Source organism: Schistocerca cancellata, chromosome 7 (assembly GCF_023864275.1).
Source record: "Schistocerca cancellata isolate TAMUIC-IGC-003103 chromosome 7, iqSchCanc2.1, whole genome shotgun sequence".
In the NCBI taxonomy this organism is placed as follows: domain Eukaryota; kingdom Metazoa; phylum Arthropoda; class Insecta; order Orthoptera; family Acrididae; genus Schistocerca; species Schistocerca cancellata.
Window position 1 is genome coordinate 181,028,147 of NC_064632.1, and position 19,833 is coordinate 181,047,979.

A 19,833-nucleotide genomic window follows, 5' to 3' on the forward strand; every position below is an offset into this window, starting at 1 on the left:
AGTAATGCTGTGTACAATTTTTAGTCATGTGGCACACTCTCCTTGTCTGAGTGACATAAGCCACAGAGATACCGATCGTTTCTCTGAAACTGTAATCATTTCTCTGTCTGTGCACATACATTATATCTACGGATTTCCGTCACATTCGGACAATTCCTTCGTGGTGTGTCATTTTTTGTCTTACAGCGTACGAGTGAAGCAGGAAGAGCATCTTAATAAACGTATCCCATTTACCACCCAAGCAGTTATCTTGACAAATATTTTAGGTAGCGTTCTTTTATATTGAGGTAGTTATTTCAGTGATGAAGTTTCTTCTTCGGAATAGTCGCTGTTTCACGAACTTAACACCTTGATTCCAATATTTGGTAGTTTCTTGTTTTGATTAGCACTGTCAGTTGGTGTACGAGCAGATTGCTAACTTTTTCTCCATTACAGTCACTAAAATATTGCAACTTCTACTTGTGGAGGTGTTCCATATTGCTCTCTCTCTATCTACTCTCCCGCTTGAGTGTCAGTGCTTGCAGGATTGGGGCTGACCTTAAGCCCTTGGACGGCGATGAAAGAAGTTTAGAAAACGAAAGGAGACATGAGAAAGGACACTCCATTATCATCAGAACTCAGGCAAATCAATTGAACAGTTGTTGGACTAATCCAATTTTCTTTTTCTACAGACAAGAGCTCATCAAAATGAGAGCTTAACAGTACAATCGTACTTCTTAATGCGAAGTTGTCTTACTTGACGTTCAACTATCGACTGGACACAATAAGTGTCAGTTTATCAGAATGTACAGGACAGTAAAAGTGAAGTTAACTACATAGACACTGATAACAACTCTACTACGGTGCAACGATTTTATGATGTAGATATACCAGTAATTCCCCGTATTGCTTAGTCATGAGGCACACGACACTCTTCTTATCAGAGAGACATACGTCATAGAGATACCGATAACAGCTCGATAAGCCATCGGCGATAGTGCTATAATAGCGGCTGGGTACGAGCCACCAGATCAACATCAGCGAGCATGGTGAAGGCACGCAAAATCGTACTCGTTCGAGACTTCCAGGGAGAGCCTCGAGCCGAGGACTTCCGCGTCGAGGAGGAGGACCTGCCGCCTGTCAAGGATGGACAGATCCTGGCCGAGGCTGTTTACTTCAGCGTCGACCCCTTCCAGAGGGGGTACAGGGCAGCGCGCAAAGTGGGAGACACCATGGTAGCCGCCCAGGTGAAGTATTTCTGATTCGCTTTCGATCCTAATCTGACCCCGTGAGGTGAACTACATCTACAGAGAGAGAGAGAGAGAGAGAGAGAGAGAGAGAGAGAGAGAGAGAGAACTCCGTCTTCAGGCCACAAGTGGTCCATCGGGCCCATCCAACTGCCGTGTCATCCTCACTTGAGGATGCAGATACGTAGGTGGGGCGTGTGGTCAGCACACCGCTCTCTCTGTCGTTACGATGGTTCTCTTTGACCGGAGCCGCTACCATTCGGTCGAGCAGCTCCTCAATTGGCATCACGAGGCTGAGTGCTCCCCGAAAAATGGCAACAGCGCATGGTGGCGGCCGGGATGGTCACCCATCTAAGTGCCGGCCACGCCCAACAGCGCTTAACTTCGGTGATCTCACGGGAACCTGTGTATCCACTGCGGCAAGGCCGTTGCCTAACTTTTCATGAGGCGATACGCAAATTCTGGTGGCATCTTTGTAGTGGCTCCATCTTTCCCTACTCTACAAATTGTCGAGAGTCGTTTAAGTCTGTGAAGCCATTAGCTTTCCTCAACTATGGATGAAGGCCTTCCTACTGCTGCGTGGTGATTACACTGCGAAACACCACCCATCTGTGTATACTTGTCTGTAAATGGCCAACATCCTCATTTCTGACATTAACGCCTGGCATCTGTGGTTTTACCGGTAACCCGCTGTTGTTCTCGTTAAAAACAAAAATAAATTTGATATATTATTAAGGCGCTAATAAATGTCTCGTTGCTACCTTTGCCTTCTTTGTAATCGTGTGGTTGTTTTAATCGTAAACTTATCGTTTACTGGCATTTGTAGGGGCCTCTCTTCCTTGGAGGCACTTTTCGTTTCCATATGCAACGTCCACTGTGTGAATTCAACACACTAATATTTTATATACAATTCGTATTATAGAAACCAAATTTCGGCTATTAAAAGGGCGGCTACATACCAATAATTTGCTTTGATAATACGCCCATCATTCTTCCTGCTGCTTTAAACAGTACTAACAGTCCCTGAAAAGTACATTTAAGCCAGAGAACTTTTGTTAATATACGCAGTGGTACTTTCTGACCCTAACGTGACGTCCATGTGGCGAGAGACATGAAATACAGTAGTGCTGACCCGACAGCCTTGAATCTTTATTTAGGGGGTTCTCAGAAGGATACTTCGTTTTACATGTCTCTTTTATCCTTGCGATATCGCTGTTATAAGACACCAGGCGAGACAATCAATTGTGGAGAAAAAGAGTAATTCACTTCATTCTCCAAAACGAAAACGCATCCATATTTAGTCTACCATCACAGTACAAGAATATTAGGACAATTCAAACTGTATTCAGCAGTAATGATTCCCCTATGAAATTAACATCATACTACACGTTTGAGTTCTTGTAACTTAATTACCAAGTTGGAATCTTCTACGAGTTTCTGTTCAAAGATTATCTCAGCGTCAAAACTTTTAGTAACTTTACTCAAACACAAAACGTCTGAAACGTTGCACTGTTGATGACGAACCTAGCTCCGAAACACTCTCTTCTGATGTATGTGTTGCACTTGCAACTGGTTAAGTTGGACAAATTTGTGTTTCAGCTGTTTCATTTTAGTTTTATTTTTATTTATTTATTTATTTTGTCACAAGGTGTTGACTGATCTTTTGAGCTGAAGTACTCTTCGTCCTCGCTGTAAAAGAAAATCTGGTCCATCATCTAGCATTGTCTAGTTTCGCATATGGCTTAGCTGTTTGTTTGGTCATAATGAAACGCGGCAAGTATTTTGCGCGGCCTATTCATTAATAATTACAATACGTACTGGCAGAAAACATGTATCAACATGAGAATATAATTAATGTAGAATAATAAAACACCAGAAATACATTTGTCCAGGAAACATACTTAATTAAGTGATGAATATTGCAAAATTGCAGGTTAAAAGCGCGAATAAGGCATTGCAAACGTGAAATGCTGTTCATGAATGGCAGCGCAACAGGTGGAATCACCAGGCTGACGTACAAATTTGCAGTCAGGGTGCGTGGGATAGCAACGACAGTGTTCCGCATATCATACGAAATCGCACATCAGACCACAAATGGTTGCACACCTTCAACTGGGCTACTTATAACCACCACACAGCCATCACTGGAACGAGGGAGAACCAGCTTTCATCAGGAAATTCAATACACCTCCGTCTGTCCTCCAGTGAGGTCTTGCTTGACGCCACTGAAGTCGCTAATGGCGGTGGTTTGAGGTCATTGAAACGCACACAAAGGGGCGTCTGGCTCGAAGTTGCCTTGAAGTAACCGATTTGTAACGGTTCTTGGTGTCACTGTGGTGCCAACTGCTGCCCAAATTGCTGCTCCAGATGCAGAACGTTGCCGTATGCCGAACACGATGTTCGTCCCTCCCGGTAGGGCTTCGTGTCCATCCAGAGCCCGGTCTTCTTGCGACCGCACCCACTCGTGACCACAGCTTCCAGCAATTATGTATAGTGGCTACATTGCTGTAAAGTCTTTCTGCAGTATCACAGAAGGGACATCCTGCTTACCATAACCTATTACACGACCTCGTTCATAGTCAGAGACGTGTTGATAAAGTGGTCTTTGTCACCTTAAACGCATTCTTAAGTAACATCAGTGTAAGAGGTAACATCGCTCACGACCATTACAGTTGTTGTTGTTGTGGTCTTCTGTTCAGAGACTGGTTTGATGCAGCTCTCCATGCTACTCTATCCTGTGCAAGCTTCATCATCTCCCAGTACCTACTGCAGCTTACATCCTTCTGAATCTGCTTGGTGTATTCATCTCTTGGTCTCCCTCTACGATTTTTACCCTCCACGCTGCCCTCCAGTACTAAATTGGTGATCCCTTGATGTCTCAGAACATGTCCTACCAACCGATCCCTTCTTCTGGTCAAGTTGTGCCACAAACTCCTCTTCTCCCCAATTCTATTCAATACCCCCTCATTAGTTATGTGATCTACCCATCTAATCTTCAGCATTCTTCTGTAGCACCACATTTCGAAAGCTTCTATTCTCTTCTTGTCTAAACTATTTATCGTCCATGTTTCATTTCCATACATGGCTACACTCCATACAAATACTTTCAGAAACGACTTCCTGACACTTAAATCTATACTCGATGTTAACAAATTTCTCTTCTTCAGAAACGGTTTCGTTGCCATTGCCAGTCTACATTTTATATCCTCTCTACTTCGACCATCATCAGTTATTTTGCTCCCCAAATAGCAAAACACTTTTACTACTTTAAGTGTCTCATTTCCTAATCTAATTCCCTCAGCATCACCCTACTTAATTCGATTACATTCCATTATCTTTGTTTTGCTTTTTTTGATGTTCATCTTATACCCTCCTTTCAAGACACTGTCCATTCCGTTCAACTGCTCTACCAAGTCCTTTGCTGTCTCTGACAGAATTACAATGTCATCGGCGAACCTCAAAGTTTTTATTTCTTCTCCATGGATTTTAATACCTACTCCGAACTTTTCTTTTGTTTCCTTTACCGCTTGCTCAATATACAGATTGAATAGCATCGGGGAGAGGCTACAACCCTCTCTCACTCCCTTCCCAACCACTGCTTCCCTTTCATGTCCCTCGACTCTTTTAACTGCCATCTGGTTTCTGTACAAATTGTAAACAGCCTTTCGCTCCCTGTATTTTACCCCTGCCACCTTCAGAATTTGACAGAGAGTATTCCAGTCAACATTGTCAAAAGCTTCCTCTAAGTCTACAAATGCTAGAAACGTAGGTTTGCCTTTCCATAATCTTTCTTCTTAGATAAGTCGTAGGGTCAGTATTGACTCACGTTTTCCACCATTTCTACGGAATCCAAACTGATCTTCCCGGAGGTCGGCTTCTACCAGTTTTTCCATTCGTCTGTAAAGAATTCGTGTTAGTATTTTGCAGTTGTGACTTATTAAACTGATAGTTCGGTAATTTTCACATCTGTCAACACCTATTTTCTTTGGGATTGGAATTATTATATTCTTCTTGAAGTCTGAGGGAATTTCGCCTGTCTCATACACCTTGCTCACCAGAGAGTTTTGCCAGGGGTGGCTCTCCCAAGGCTGTCAGTAGTTCTAATGGAATGTTGTCTACTCCTGGAGCCTTCTTTCGACTCAGGTCTTTCAGTGCTCTGTCGAACTCTTCACACAGTATCGTATCTCCCATTTCATCTTCATCTTCATCCCCTTCCATTTCCAAAATATTGTCCTCAAGAACCTCTCCCTTCTATAGACCCTTTATATACTCCTTCCACCTTTCTGCTTTCCCTTCTTTGCTTAGAACTGGGTTTCCATCTCAACTCTTGATATTCATGCAAGCGGTTCTCTTCTCTCCAAAGGTCTCTTTGATTTTCCTATAGGCAGTATCTATCTTACCCCAAGTGAGATAAGCCTCTACATCCTTACATTTGTCCTCTAGCCATCCCTGCTTCGCCATTTTGCACTTTCTGTCGATCTCATTTTTGAGACATTTGTATTCGTTTTTGCCTGCTTCACTTACAGAATTTTTGTATTTTCTCCTTTCATCAATTAAATTCACTATCTCTTCTGTTACCCAAGGATTTCTACTAGCCCTCGTATTTTTACCTACTTGATCCTCCGCTGCCTTCACTATTTCATTCCTCAAAGCTACCCATTCTTCTTCTACTGTATTTCTTTCCTCCATTCCTGTCAATTGTTCCCTTATGCTCTCCCTGAAACTCTTACAACCTCTGGTTCTTTCAGTTTATCCAGGTCCCATCTCCTTAAATTCCCACCTTTTTGCAGTTTCTTCAGTTTTAATCTACAGTTCATAACCAATAGACTGTGGTCAGAGTCCACATCTGCCCCTGGAAATGTCTTACAATTTAAAATCTTGTTCCTAAATCTCTGTCTTACAGTATGCATTTAATTTGCATCGTCTTAGTGGCTGTAATAGAGCCGCTCTTATGCGACTGGTGCGAAATTTGAATAGATATCATCTTTCAGATGTAGAAAAACGTCTATCAACATTGGTTTATGTGACTACTCCTTCTAGGTGTTGCGATGTTTTTCCGTCAGTGTATTTATCTTTATGAGCCTGACAACTGGGAAATGCGGTATGAAAAATGTTATTGATATCATTAAACGTGGTGACTGGTAGTTGGTACCGTGTGCAATTATAGCTCTTTCCTTTAATCTCAGAGGCTATTTTAATGAATTATGAGTGTCTGGGATATATGCAAAACTGCTGAGGCTACGAGACGGAGCGACAGGAAATGCTTTGGAGGAGCAGATCGGTGGCAGGTGTTCGAGGCCGCAGTCTGGGTGGCGTAAGATTCTTGGAAGTGAGGTCAGCCCGAACCAACAGGGAGTGGCAAGCATTGCCCTCCCACAATAACTGCTGCGAGGTGCGGCACCGCGTGCAGTAGTCAGGGGCGACTTTTCCATGTTTTTCTGAGTTATGTAAGTCAGCAGGCTTTCGTGGCCGTTGTCACTAAAGATAAAATCTTCTGGGTTGTTAGGCCGCGTCATATTTCCTTCTAAAATAATCGACGTTTCGACCCCTCTGCCGGGATCTTCTTCGGGTGTTCTGGTGTCCACTACTGCTAGAACACTACTCTAGATCCCAGCAGAGGAGTCGAAACGTCGATTTTTCGGACATCCTGAAGATGATCCCAGCAAAGGGGTCGAAACGTCGATTACTTTAGAAGGAAACATGACGCGGCCTAACAACCAAGAACATTTTATCTTTTTTTCTGACTTATTTTGAAGGATAAAAGAATAGTATCTGCCCCTTGCAGAGAGCGCAGGACACTGGATACCAGCTCTAGCCTCATACCGGTCCTTTCTGAATTTCTCGAAACTGCTTATGAGGATACGGACATTGGCGGGAAAACTTGCAGTTGGTGTAAGGAAGAGTGTCGTCTGATCGCAGCGTTGAAATAAATTCTTTTTGGTAGTAGGGAAGGATTTTATATTTCATTGGAGGCTGTGAAAAGCGCTAGTTTTCTAGGGATTCTGTGTTGGAGCGAATCCTATTAGCTGGATCGCCGAGCTTCGTAATTTTTCCGTTGGTGACTGGACCCCAAAAGGTGTCTGCACGTCTCCATTGCTCAGCTCGGCACATTGCAGCCTTATGTAGAGTTAGTGTAATTGGCAGCTCCAACAGGAGATCCAGGTCGCTCGCCTGTCTCATCTTCTTTGCAGTGGTAATGAATATGTGAGCTTAAAAAATGTGCGGTCTTCTGGATTTTTAATCACCAACTTCCAATAACAGTTCTCCTCAAACATTATGTGATATGATAGTTGTCTTACGATGACACGAAGTATTAACTGATACGGGTGTCTCTGCCTTCCATTTGATCATTATACATTGAAGCCCCAAAGAAACCGGTATAGGCATCCGTATTCAAATACAGAGATATGTAAACAGGCAGAATAAGGTGCCGCTTTCGGCAACGCCTACATAAGCAACAAGTGTCTGGTGCAGTTGTCAGATAAGTTACTGCTGCTCAATGGCAGGTTATCAATATTTAAATGAGTTTGGACGTGGTGTTATAGTCGGCGCACGAGCGATGGGACACAGAATCTCCGAAGTAACGATAAAGTGGTTTTTTTCCCGCACGATCATTTCACGAGTGTACATTGAATAGCAGGAATCCGGTGAAACATCAAATTTCCGACGTCGCTGTGGCCGGAAAAACATCCTGCAACAGCAGGACCAACGACGACTGAAGAGAATCGTTCTCCGTTACAGAAGTGCAACCCTTCCGCAAACTGCTGCAGAATTCGGTGCTGGACCATCAACAAGTGTCAACATGCGAACCATTCAACGAAACATCATCGATATGGGCTTTCGGAGCCAAACTCCCACTCTTGAACCCTCGATAACTATAGGACACCAAGCTTTACGCCTCACATGGGCCCGTCAACACCGACACTGGATTGTTAATGACTGGAAACCTGTTGTCTGGTCGCATGTGTCTCGCTACAAATTGTATCGAGTGGATGGACGTGTAAGAACATGGAGAAAACCTCATGAATCCATGACCCTGCATGTCAGCAGGGGACTATTCAAGTTGGTGGAGGCTCTGTAATGGTGTGGGGCGTGTGCTGGTGAAGTGATATGGGACTCCTGATACATCTGCATACGTCTCTGACAGATGACACCTCCGTAATCATCCTGTGTTATCACCTGCATCCATTCATGCCCATTGTGCATCCAGACGGACTTGGGCAATTCCTTCAGGATAATGCGATATCCCACACGTCCATAATGACTACAGAGTGGCTCCAGGAACACTCTTCTGAGTTTAAACACTTCCGCTGACCACCAAACTCCCCAGAAATGAACATTTTTGAGCGTATCCGGGATGCCTTGCAACGTGTTGTTCAGAAGAGATTCTGTCCTCTCGTACTCTTACGTATTTATAGACGCCCTGCAGGATTCATAGTATCAGTTCTCTCTAGCACTACACACATTTTTCGAGTCCATGCTACGTAGTGTCGTAGCACTTCGGCGTGCTCGCCGGGACCCTACACGGTAGCAGGTAGGTGTAATAGTTTCTTTGGCTCTTCAGTGTATAAATTTGGATAGAGGCAATTTTCACAGGGTTTGATTATTCATTACTATGCTGATCTCATAAATTTGTCTATGAGGAAATCTCAATACTGATTTTAATCACTGTTTCTGTTCGCACCCTACAAATTACGTTGTAGACTTTTAATTTATATCGTGTAAGATGCGATCAGCTCAAAATCATCTCCAATATATTACTCCAGTCAGAGAGCGTTAGCCAGAGTGCGATATTTCTTTTGCAAATTCCCCACTTTAAGAATTATGCCTAGGGCCGTAATTTTCGAGATATCCATTTAATCTTGCGCACGAGCGTTTACACGTTAGTGTTTAAAATTGTTACCAGCCCAGAATTAGTTCTGGAAGGTTCAGGAAAATTCTTCACCACCCGTTTTTGCAGACAATATAACTCCTTCAGTTCTTTTTGAATGGCCAAGCGGTTAAAGGTGCTACAGTCTGGAACCGCGTGACCGCTACGGTCGCAGGTTCGAATCCTGCCTCGGGCATGGATGTGTGTGATGTCCTTAGGTTAGTTAGGTTTAAGTAGTTCTAAGTTCTAGGGGACTGATGGCCTTAGAAATTAAGTCCCATAGTGCTCAGAGCCATTTGAACCATTTTTTTCTTTTTGAAAGTTTCCGTAGAGCGTGACTTTCTTAACCTCAGTAGTGGAGCATCCACAAGCAAAAGTTTTCCCCCAACACCTTAGATCGATCGTTCAACCTCTGGTCTCCCTGAAAGACAGTCCACATCATTTTGTGACAAGAAACACTGCTATCCGTAGTGTAGCTTTTAAAACCAAATTTACTCGATCATAATCAAATAGAAGGAGAACAACCTAAATTTCTTTTTCTGTTTTTTACCGCTGTATTGTCTATAAGAGGAACGTCGTTCAAGACTGTCTTTTCTTAACAGGATCCAGGAAATAAATTAGCAGCAAATCGCGGCGAACGGGACAGGTGTTTTACATTGAAAAGCGTATCATCAAAACTTATTCTGCCTCAGATCTGCGTTGATTTCCATCCCCTACAAGACTGGCTGAGTGAGCGTCAGATAATTCCGTCTAATAAATCGAAGTATAGCATTGTCTAATATTTGGAACTACACTATGAACTGATAAGAAAATGTTTTAAACTGGACAGAACAACCAAAGTTGAACAATGTGACAGTTGAGACCTTTATACATTGAACATAACACTGATGGTTCATCACTGAGAATTTTTCTGACAACCCATGTTTCCGTAACACATAAATCTGTGTACAGAAAGTAATGGTTCCTAAGTGCTGTGTGTACTTAAATGCTGTATCGTCTGTGGAAACATGGTGAGTGTTTGTGACAAATGTAACAATAACCTAAGCACAAATAAGCGGTGCGAATAGATGGTATTCTTACGATCTAACATGTGAAATTTAACACACTCAAACCAATCAAAAAATTTTACCAGGCGTACATTACCAAAGCCATTTCTGGCCGCTGGTTGACTGTTGTCACTATGTTGAACATTACAGGGTAACCAGCTGACTGCTGCAGCAAGTTTCAAGGAAGATTCTGTTTGAAATCAATCCATGGGTGATTTTATGAATGCAGACAGCGGTGATCAGGAATTAGTTGTTTCCAGGTAGCATAAGATGCAGTAAAGTACACTGGACTTTTCTCGCCTCATTTGAGCTATAGGAAGTTGGGTAGGGAAGTGGGTAACCTAAACTAAAGTTGATAAAGAGTTACAAAGTGTATGCAGAATGAGATTTTTCACTCTGCAGCGGAGTGTGCGCTGATATGCAACTTTCTGGCACATTAAAACCGTGTGCCGGATCGAGACAGTTACAAAAAGTATCTGACGTGTGAGTATGTGACTCCTGAGTTGAGATAAAATCTGACCTGGTTATCTAGTATTATCTGATATAGAACAATTTATGTTTGCCTGGATAAGGGTATAAAGCCTGAGGAAAATAAAAAACTGTATGTAGAGTTTGGTAATGAACCTGATTATGTCGTGTCAGAATTGGGCATAGAGAACACAGAGAGTGTTGGATTTTCTATGGTGATTTGTTTGTGAATTTGCAGAAAAAAATTAAAATGTGCCTCATGATAGAAGTTGGAGGAGATTTAAGGTTCGACCAATATTTGTGGATATGGTCTCTTGCGTTTATGATTAAAAGTCTTTGAAATTGTAGCTAGAGCACATTTCGCCAAAGAGTCACTTATCAAGAAAAGGAATGTCACGGATATGCTCACACAATTCAAGTGGCAGATGTTACAATAGAGGTGCTGAGTGGAGTCATTTCCTTGTACACTACTGGCCATTAAAATTTCTACACCAAGCAAAAATGCAGGTGATAAACGGGTATTCATTGGACAAATATATTATACTAGAACTGACGTGAGATTACATTTTCACGCAATTTGGGTGTATACATCCTGAGAAATCAGTACCCAGAACAACCACCTCTGGCTGTAATAACGGCCTTGATACGCCTGGGCATTGAGTCAAACAGTGCTTGGATGGCGTGTACAGGTACAGCAGCCCATGCAGCTTCAACACGGTACCACAGTTCATCAAGAGTAGTGACTGGCGTATTGTGACGAGCCAGTTGCTCGGCCACCATTGACCAGATGTTTTCAATCGGTGAGAGATCCGGACAATGTGCTGGCCAGGGCAGCAGTCGAACATTTTCTGTATCCAGAAAGGCCCTTACAGGACCTGCAACATGCAGGCGTGCATTATCCTGCTGAAATGTAGGGTTATGCAGGGATCGAATGAAGGGTAGAGCCACGGGTCGTAAGACATCTTAAATGTAACGTCTACTGTTCAAGCTGCCGCCAATGCGAACAAGAGGTGACCGAGATGTGTAAGCAGTAACACCCCATACCATCACGCCGGGTAAAACGCCAGTATGACGATGACGAATACACGCTTCCAATGTGCGTTCACCGCGATGTCGCCAAACACGGATGCGACCATCATGATGCTATAAACAGAACCTGGATTCATCCGAAAAAATGAGTGTTTTGCCAATCCTGCACCCAGGTTCGTCGTTGAGTACACGATCGCTGGCGCTCCTGTCTGTGTTGCAGCGTCAGGGGTAACCGCAGCCATGGTCTCCGAGCTGATAGTCCATGTTGCTGCAAACGTCATCGAACTGTTCGTGCAGATGGTTGTTGCCTTGCAAACGTCCCCATGTGTTGACTCACGGATCGCAACGTGGGTGCACGATACATTACAGCCATGCGGATAAGATGCCTGTCATCTCGACTGCTAGTGATACGTGGCCGTTGGAATCCAGCACGGCGTTCCGTATTACCCTCCTTAACCCACCGATTCCATATTCCATTGGATCTCGACCAACGCGAGCAGAAATGTCACGATACGATAAACCGCAATCGCGATAGGCTACAATCCGACCTTTATCAAAGTCGGAAACGTATTGGTACGCATTTCTCCTCCTTACACGTGTAATAACAACATTTCACAGGCAACGCCGGTCAGCTGCTGTTTGTGTATGAGAAATCGGTTGGCAACTTTCCTCATGTCAGCACATTGTAGGTATCCCCACCGGCGCCAACCTTGTATGAATTCTCTGAAAAGCTAATCACTTGCATATCACAGCATCTTCTTCCAGTCGGTTAAATTTCGCGTCTGTAGCACGTCATCGTCGTGGTGTAGCAATTTTAATGGTCAGTAGTGTATATTTCCAAGAATAGTCAAATAAATTGTTACTGATACAACTGTCTTGAGTCAGTGTAGCAATGTGGTAGTGTAACACACAAGCCTATCCACAGGTGGCGCGCATTGTGGAGAGCCGGGCTGCTGGTTTCCCGGTGGGTCGCCACGTGGTGGGCTACTGGGGATGGCGCGACCGCACCGTGGCCGACGTGGGGCCCAACGCAGAGTTCCCCCTCCACATGTCGCCGCCCATGCTGGCTCCAGACCTGGGGGATCTGCCAGTATCCCTGTCCTTGGGAGTGCTCGGTATGCCTGGCATCAGCGGCTACTTTCCGCTGCTGGATGTCCTCAAGCCCAAGGCGGGAGAGGTGGTCGTGGTCAGCGGCGCAGCGGGGGCTGTGGGCAGCATAGTGGGACAGATAGCGCTCATCAAGGGGTGCACTGTCATCGGCTTCGCCGGATCTGACGCCAAGGTACGCAGCAACATTCTTTCAACTTAAAATGTGCGTGTTCAATAGAGAAGGTAACATTTCTCATTACAACACACAAATAGTCCTGAAATTGTCTTTTCAATAGATTATCAAAGATTCTTTATGGTTTTATTCTCGAATCAGAAACATACAAATTTACACTAGCCATACACATCAATAAATATGTACATACATATACACACATTGTATTTATATTACATGTGCCCAGTACTTTGCAACCTCCAAGGTGCTAGGATGGGCTTGCAGGAGATCAATCTTCGTGCAGGATGTAGGGCACAAAAGGCACTGGAGCATGTGGCTTGTGGTTTGTTCTTGTCCACAATCACAGGACGTATCTTCTGTTGTGAAGCCCCATCTCTTCAGGTTGTCTCTGGATCGTCCAACTCCTGATCGTAATCTGTTTAAAGATTTCCACACCAGCCAGCTCTCGTTGTGTCCAGGTGGTAGTTCTTCAGCTTCTGGCGTCTGCAGGTGAGGCGTATACTTCTTCTATAACTCCAGCCTTGCCTTCTCTGGTGAAATGGTGAGTTTCTCGGATGTTCTCAGGAAGCTCTTTCGCGATCTCAGCCGTTCCTGCGGTGGATTATGTCCGTGCAGTGGATGGGCACTGTCCTATTCCACTTTCAGTCTCTCCTTGTTGGCAGCCACTGCTCTGCGTATCCATGGTGGCGCTATTCCAGCCAGGCAGTAGAGCTTATCAGTTGGGGTAGGTCTTAAGCAACCTGTGATCAACATGCAGGTTTCGTTGAGAGCAATGTCTACTTGTCTGGCATGAGATGACCTGTACCAGACTGGAGAAGCATATTCAGCAGTAGAAAAGCACAGTGCCATTGCAGAACAGCGAATAGTTTTTGGATGTGATCCCCACTGTGTCCCCGCTAGTTTGCGAATTAGGTTGTTTCGAGCGGAGATTTTCATTTTGGTGTTCTTGCAGTGAGTTTTGAATGTCAGAGTTCTATCGAGAGTGACTCCCAAGTATTTAGGTGCGTGATGATGCTGGAGTTGGATACCTGACCATGCAATATGTAGCTCACGATTAGATTCCCTGTTCCTTAAATGGAAGGCACACACTTGTGTCTTCGAAAGGTTTGGTCTGAGTTGGTTCCGATTGTAGTAGCTTGACAGTGTTCTAAGTGCTGTTGTCAGGTTTCTTTCCACTCTTCCAAAGCATGAGCTCTGCGTAGCAAGGGCTAGGTCATCTGCATATAAGAATCTACTTGTGCCTGGGGTCAATGGGTGGTCGTTGGTATAGACGTTGAAGAGATGTTGGGGTACATGAAAGGGGTAAATGAAAGGAGCGTCCTCGAAGATTGCAATGATTTCCGACCAAGATAAGACTTGCAATCGGGCGTACCCTGTGCGTCAGGTTTCTCTGGCAGCTGGTCCTTTCACACCAGAAACATCATCTTGGTCCTTTTCAGGACCACAGTTGACCATCATATTCTTTCTGGTAAAAGTGTGATTGAAATTTGTGTCTGGTGTTCCTTCTGGTTGAAGTGTTGTTTTCATACTAATTTTCGACAGCGAAACAAGCTACCATCTACATCTGACTGCTGAAGTAGGAAGGGCTGATACATGCTATTCTCTTGCCACGCCTATACTTGATTCTCGCCCTTCTATGAAGGGTTCGTCCTCTTAGTTATTTGTGCAGACATTCTCATACGAACGGCTGTTTTTCTGTACTCTCTAGCATCGATTTGACACATACTACAAAGTTACATTAGTATTCTGTAACTAGCACTATTACAGTATAGTCATTTTTGGACATTTTGGAATAGCACTCTAATGCCTGAGTTGCGGATATATACTTGTGAGTAAGGTACTTTGGAGCAGCACCTTAATGTCTGGGTTGCGGATACTCGTATATACCTGTGGGTTAGGTATCTAGGTTACCCAGTGAATAGGTCTGTGGAAATGGATTAATAATTTCTTGAATAATTGGAAAAATTGGTTCGAAAGCATAGTTGAGAAAATTTTGAAGGTAATTTATGAATCAGTGAACAATCTTGGGTGAACTTTAACTGATACCAATATCAAAAGACCTTGAATATCATTACATTCGAGATCAATAAACATAATTCGCATTACGTGCTGCTGCTTGCAGTAGTGTGCGGTACCGAATAATCACTGCAACCATTGAAACTGTCGATCTAGCTATAAGTTCTTAAACACAAGAAGCACAATATTTTTAGTACAAGTAAACCAAGTTCAATAGGTGTCTATCAAGTCTGAGTCATTACCTTCACATTAGTTCTATCGTGTTTAGTCTTGAGTGTGATATGTCGATGCATTTCGGTGGCAAGTGAAATGATGAATAGATAGGAGTTGAACTTATAACCGTGCGAATAAATATTCATTTTCTAATAACTTTTCATAATACTTTTAATGAACGGTTAAAAAAAAAACATTTTTAACAATGCTAGTACGACGGATCCAAGCGTACGTCCGTACGCTACCACTTCCAGAATCGAAAGGGTGAAGATACATTAATTAATAAATTAGAGCTTCTTCTTTGTTTCATACAGATATTTAACGATGTATCAAACATTATCCTTGCCACAAAACAACTCGTTAATTTACTTTTGGCGTTGTCTTAGGTTTATAGCTCATTCAGTTTACATTTAGCTTATGTATATTAAAAGAAAAGAAAAAAAAATATGATTCAATACATTAGCGCAGTTTAGTCGTCAGGAATCCTGGGATATGTGCAGTGCGAAACTGAGAGATCGATTTTGTACCGACTATAGCGATCAGTGCACGTATCATCAGCATTTCTCCGGTCGTATTAACAAAACTAGGTGCACCAGCATTTTGTACAGAACAAATTAAAGGTACTGTCGTAGTGCTGATATGAGTCTTAGTAGCCGGCGGAGAAGGTGTCAAAATTTTTGGTACCATTTTTGGGAAACAAAGATCTTGTTAACTAGATAAAACCAGTAAAAAAACAGTCTAGATCGCGATGGCTATTTTATTAAAATGACCGGTTTCGGCCTAATCTTAGGCCATCTTCAGACAGCACCATGAGCTGAAGTTGATGATATCTAGAACAGCCAGTAGACCTCAGTCGCTGAAACTGCTCAGCAACTTAAAGTCTACTGGCTGTTCTAGACATCATCAACTTCGGCTGATGGTGCTGTCTGAAAATGGCCTAAGATTAGGCCGAAACGGGTCATTTTAATAAAATAACCACCGCGATATAGACTATTTTTCCTCTCATTTTTATAGAGCTGGCGTTGCCTGTGTGTTGCTTTCCTTCCTCAGCTCTTCGACATGTCGGCGCTAAGTTAAGTGCCTTATGAGAGCGTCTCTTACGTATTCGGGTATGTTCTGCCATCACAAAACTCTGCCCACCCTATCGAGTGATGAGGAACTATGGGCTGATCCACTGGGGTGTCCTAAAATCTGCACTCCCACCCCTGGCAGCAAATGGAGTCATGCTCTGGAGGCAGAGTTACTGTCTCCAGTCACTCAGTTCAGTCAGCTACTTCAAACAGCGCGTCACACAAATGACAGGCTACGCTGTTAACTGCTAACATAAGTGCAGCTGAATCCAAATATTAACACACTTCAGATTAAGCGAATAACATCCAGAAACTGTAACAACAGGAGATTAAATTCGTACGATACTGCAGATGCCATAGACACATAGGGAAGAGCATGACATGGTTCAGTTGAAAACGATGAGAAAGCTTTCTGAACGGGCGGTGCCATATCCGTTGAATACTTACCGAAACAAAATTCTAGAACGTATTTTTGTCTTACCTTTGTTTGTGTCAGAAAGAATCCAGGTGCTATGTCTACCTACTTATTAATGTGGACAATAAAAGCCTTTACTACTTCACAACTCGAATGAAAGAACAATCAAATATGTTGGTCCGCCCAAAAAAAAAAAAAAAAAAAAAAAAAACTACACTGAAACTATCGAATGTTCTTCTAGTTTTGCGACTAGCGTTTCCTCGCAAGTGAAACGGATTAATGCGTTTATTGAAATATCCAGACTTTTTTTATACTATAGACAGAATTCATTCTTTAGACTAAATGACCGAGCAAATAAGTCGATCCAGTATCTGGTTTTGATGTGACCTAAGTCTCTTGTTCTCAGGTGAAATGGCTGAAAGATGACCTGGGCTTTCATCACGCTTTTAACTACAAGACGACAGACGTGTCCACCGCCCTCAAGCAGGCTGCTCCAGATGGCGTCGACGTGTACTTCGACAACGTGGGAGGAGACATGAGCACTAAGATCATCAGCAACATGCGCTACCGCGGCCGCATCGCTAGTATTGGCGGCATCTCCCAGTACAACGAATCAGAGATCCAAAAACTGGTCACTCTGCCGTTTTCATTTTTAGCCAATCAGCTGCGGATTGAGGGCTGCTCTTATTTGCGATGGCACGACCGCTGGGACGAGGGCATCAGCCAGCTGATGCAGTGGGTCCGAGAGGGGAAACTCAAGTACAGGGAGACGGTGACCGACGGCTTCCACAACGCTCCAAAAGCCTTCATCGGTATGCTGCGAGGTGAAAATTTTGGGAAAGCTGTTGTCAAATTGTGACAATGCTCTTGTAGTAGATGAGGATACCAGAGCAAATACAGAGACAGTTTCCTTGAACTTTTTATAAGGGGAACATGAAATGTAAAGTGCACGATTTAGTTCAACTATTCCGCTACAAATTACGTCTCTAATACTTTAATTTCGAAACATCATCATACGCAGTTTTAGAGAAATAGTAATAATTGTACTATCAGTTTCCTATCGTATGTGATTTGAATAAAGTTTATTTGTTAACGCGTAAATGCCTCATTAATTTAATTGAAAACATGTGAAAAATTTGAAAGGTATGTCATATGTTTTGACTAAATATGAAACCTATAATAAAATACAAACGATAAATCTAATATATCGGAACAAGTACCTTGCCATTACCAGTCATTACAAACTATGTACGACATTTGTTCGCAGGAGAGCTTCTGTAAAGTTTGGAAGGTAGGAGACCAGATACTGGAAGAAGTAGAGCTGTGAGTACCGAGCCTGAGTCGTGCTTCGGTAGCTCAGATGGTAGAGCACTTGTCCGCGAAAGGCAAGGTCCCGAGTTCGAGTCTCGGTCGGGCACACAGTTTTAATCTGCCAGGAAGTTTCAATGTACGACATGCCTATTTATGTCAAAGTATTTACGGAATTGTGAATTAAAGGTTATTTTGGAAACAAGATGAAATACGAGGGTCGTTCAATAAGTAGTGCCCCACATTTTTTTCTCAGAACATATTTATTGTTAAGAGTCAGAGTTTGGTGACAATATACATCAACATGTATTGTCCATGTCATCTTTTTCTACGTTCTATTGCTGCACGCCGATATTGTGGAAGAGAATGTATTCCATGCTGGTAAAAGCTCTTGTCCTGCAGGCGTAGCCATGTTTTCACCGATTGACTGGCACTCTCGTCGTCTTCAAAGTGTGTTCCCCATAGAGAATCTTTAAGCGGTCCCAAGAGATGGAAGTCCGAGAGTGCCAGGTCTGGGCTGTAGAGTGGATGAGGCAGTGATGCCCAACTCAATTTGTCGATGTGTTCCTAGGTTCTCAGACTTGTGTTTGGGATTGCATTATTGTCTTGAAGCAAGATTTCTGCTGGATTCTTGTCCGATCGAACACGTCGGAACGGGCTCTTGAGTTTACTCAGAGTTTTCACGTATGCCTTTGAACTGATGGTTGAGCCTCTTGGCATCACATCCACGAGAATGACGCCATTACAGTACCAGAAGGCCGTCACGGCGACTTTTCCGGCAGAGGGGGTTGTCTTGAATTTTTTTCTCTTGTAGTGAATGAGGATGATGCCACCGCATGGACTACCTTTTTGTTTCCAGCGCAAAGTGGTGCGCTCAGCTTTCGTCCCCCGTAACGATCCTTGACTGAAAAGCCTCTCCGTCTGTCTCAAAACACTCTAACAATTCGGACGAAATGATCTTTCTTTGATTCTTGTGGTCCGCTGCAGGCATTCGTGGAAACCATCGTGAGCATCTCTTTGAATATCAGATGGTCTCGATCATTTCAGACGCACTTCCAACTGACCGAAAACTGTAGAGCCAATTGTCGAATTGTGATACGGCGGTCGGCACGAATAATGGTATTCGCACGATTCAGCATGTCCGGAGCAGCGGCTGTGACAGGACGTCCCGAGCGTGGCTGATCATGCATGGAGCTCTGTTTCTGCATTTCCTGAGGCTGTAACTTTCTTTACCCATCGCCCAACTGTACTCCTGTCAACAGCAGCATCGCCATACACGGCACACAAACGTTTGTGGATGTTCACCACGGTTTCTTTTTCTGCACAGAAGAATTCAAAATAGCACGCTGTTTGTAACGTGAGTCGTGTGTAGACACTATTTTGACGCTGCACTACGGATCTGCCATCTGCCTGAACACTTCGATACTTCACCGGCCCAAAGAACAAACATCAAATGTGAAGCACCAAAATATTTTCAAATGGCTCATGTTATGGAGTGGACTGTGGATTTGTGCTGCCCATGTGCACTGGAGCAGAACATCAGTGTTAGAAAAGATAGCCAAAACACAGTGACCATCAACTTAATAGCGCTGGTCCACCTTTAGAAGGCAACATTTCAGCGATTCTGTGTGGCACGGATTTGACAAGCCCATAGAGAGTTTTTGGAGATATATCGTACCGGATGCATACGAACAGATCACAAAATTTCCATCAATTACGAACCGATTGATTTTGGATGTGGAGCTCGCGCCCTTTGGCGCCGCAGATGTGTTCCACCATGCTCATATCAGGAAAAATTGGTGGCTATCGTGTTTCTCAAGAAAGTGTAGCGGATCTTCTTTCACAGACAGTTATCCTACTGAAAGATGCCACGATGTTGGGGAAGATATC

The 19,833-nt window shown here is 43.5% G+C and overlaps 1 protein-coding gene across 1 annotated transcript; it reads left to right on the top strand.

Moving 5' to 3' along the window:
• The first annotated feature begins 1,025 nt into the window (after positions 1 to 1,025).
• Positions 1,026 to 17,717, top strand: LOC126091879 (prostaglandin reductase 1-like). Its single transcript, XM_049907161.1, has 3 exons — positions 1,026 to 1,226; positions 12,565 to 12,921; positions 17,042 to 17,717. The coding sequence occupies exons 1-3, from the start codon at positions 1,026 to 1,028 to the stop codon at positions 17,492 to 17,494; spliced, it is 1,011 nt and encodes a 336-aa protein (XP_049763118.1). The 3' UTR covers positions 17,495 to 17,717.
• Positions 17,718 to 19,833: the final 2,116 nt, after the last annotated feature.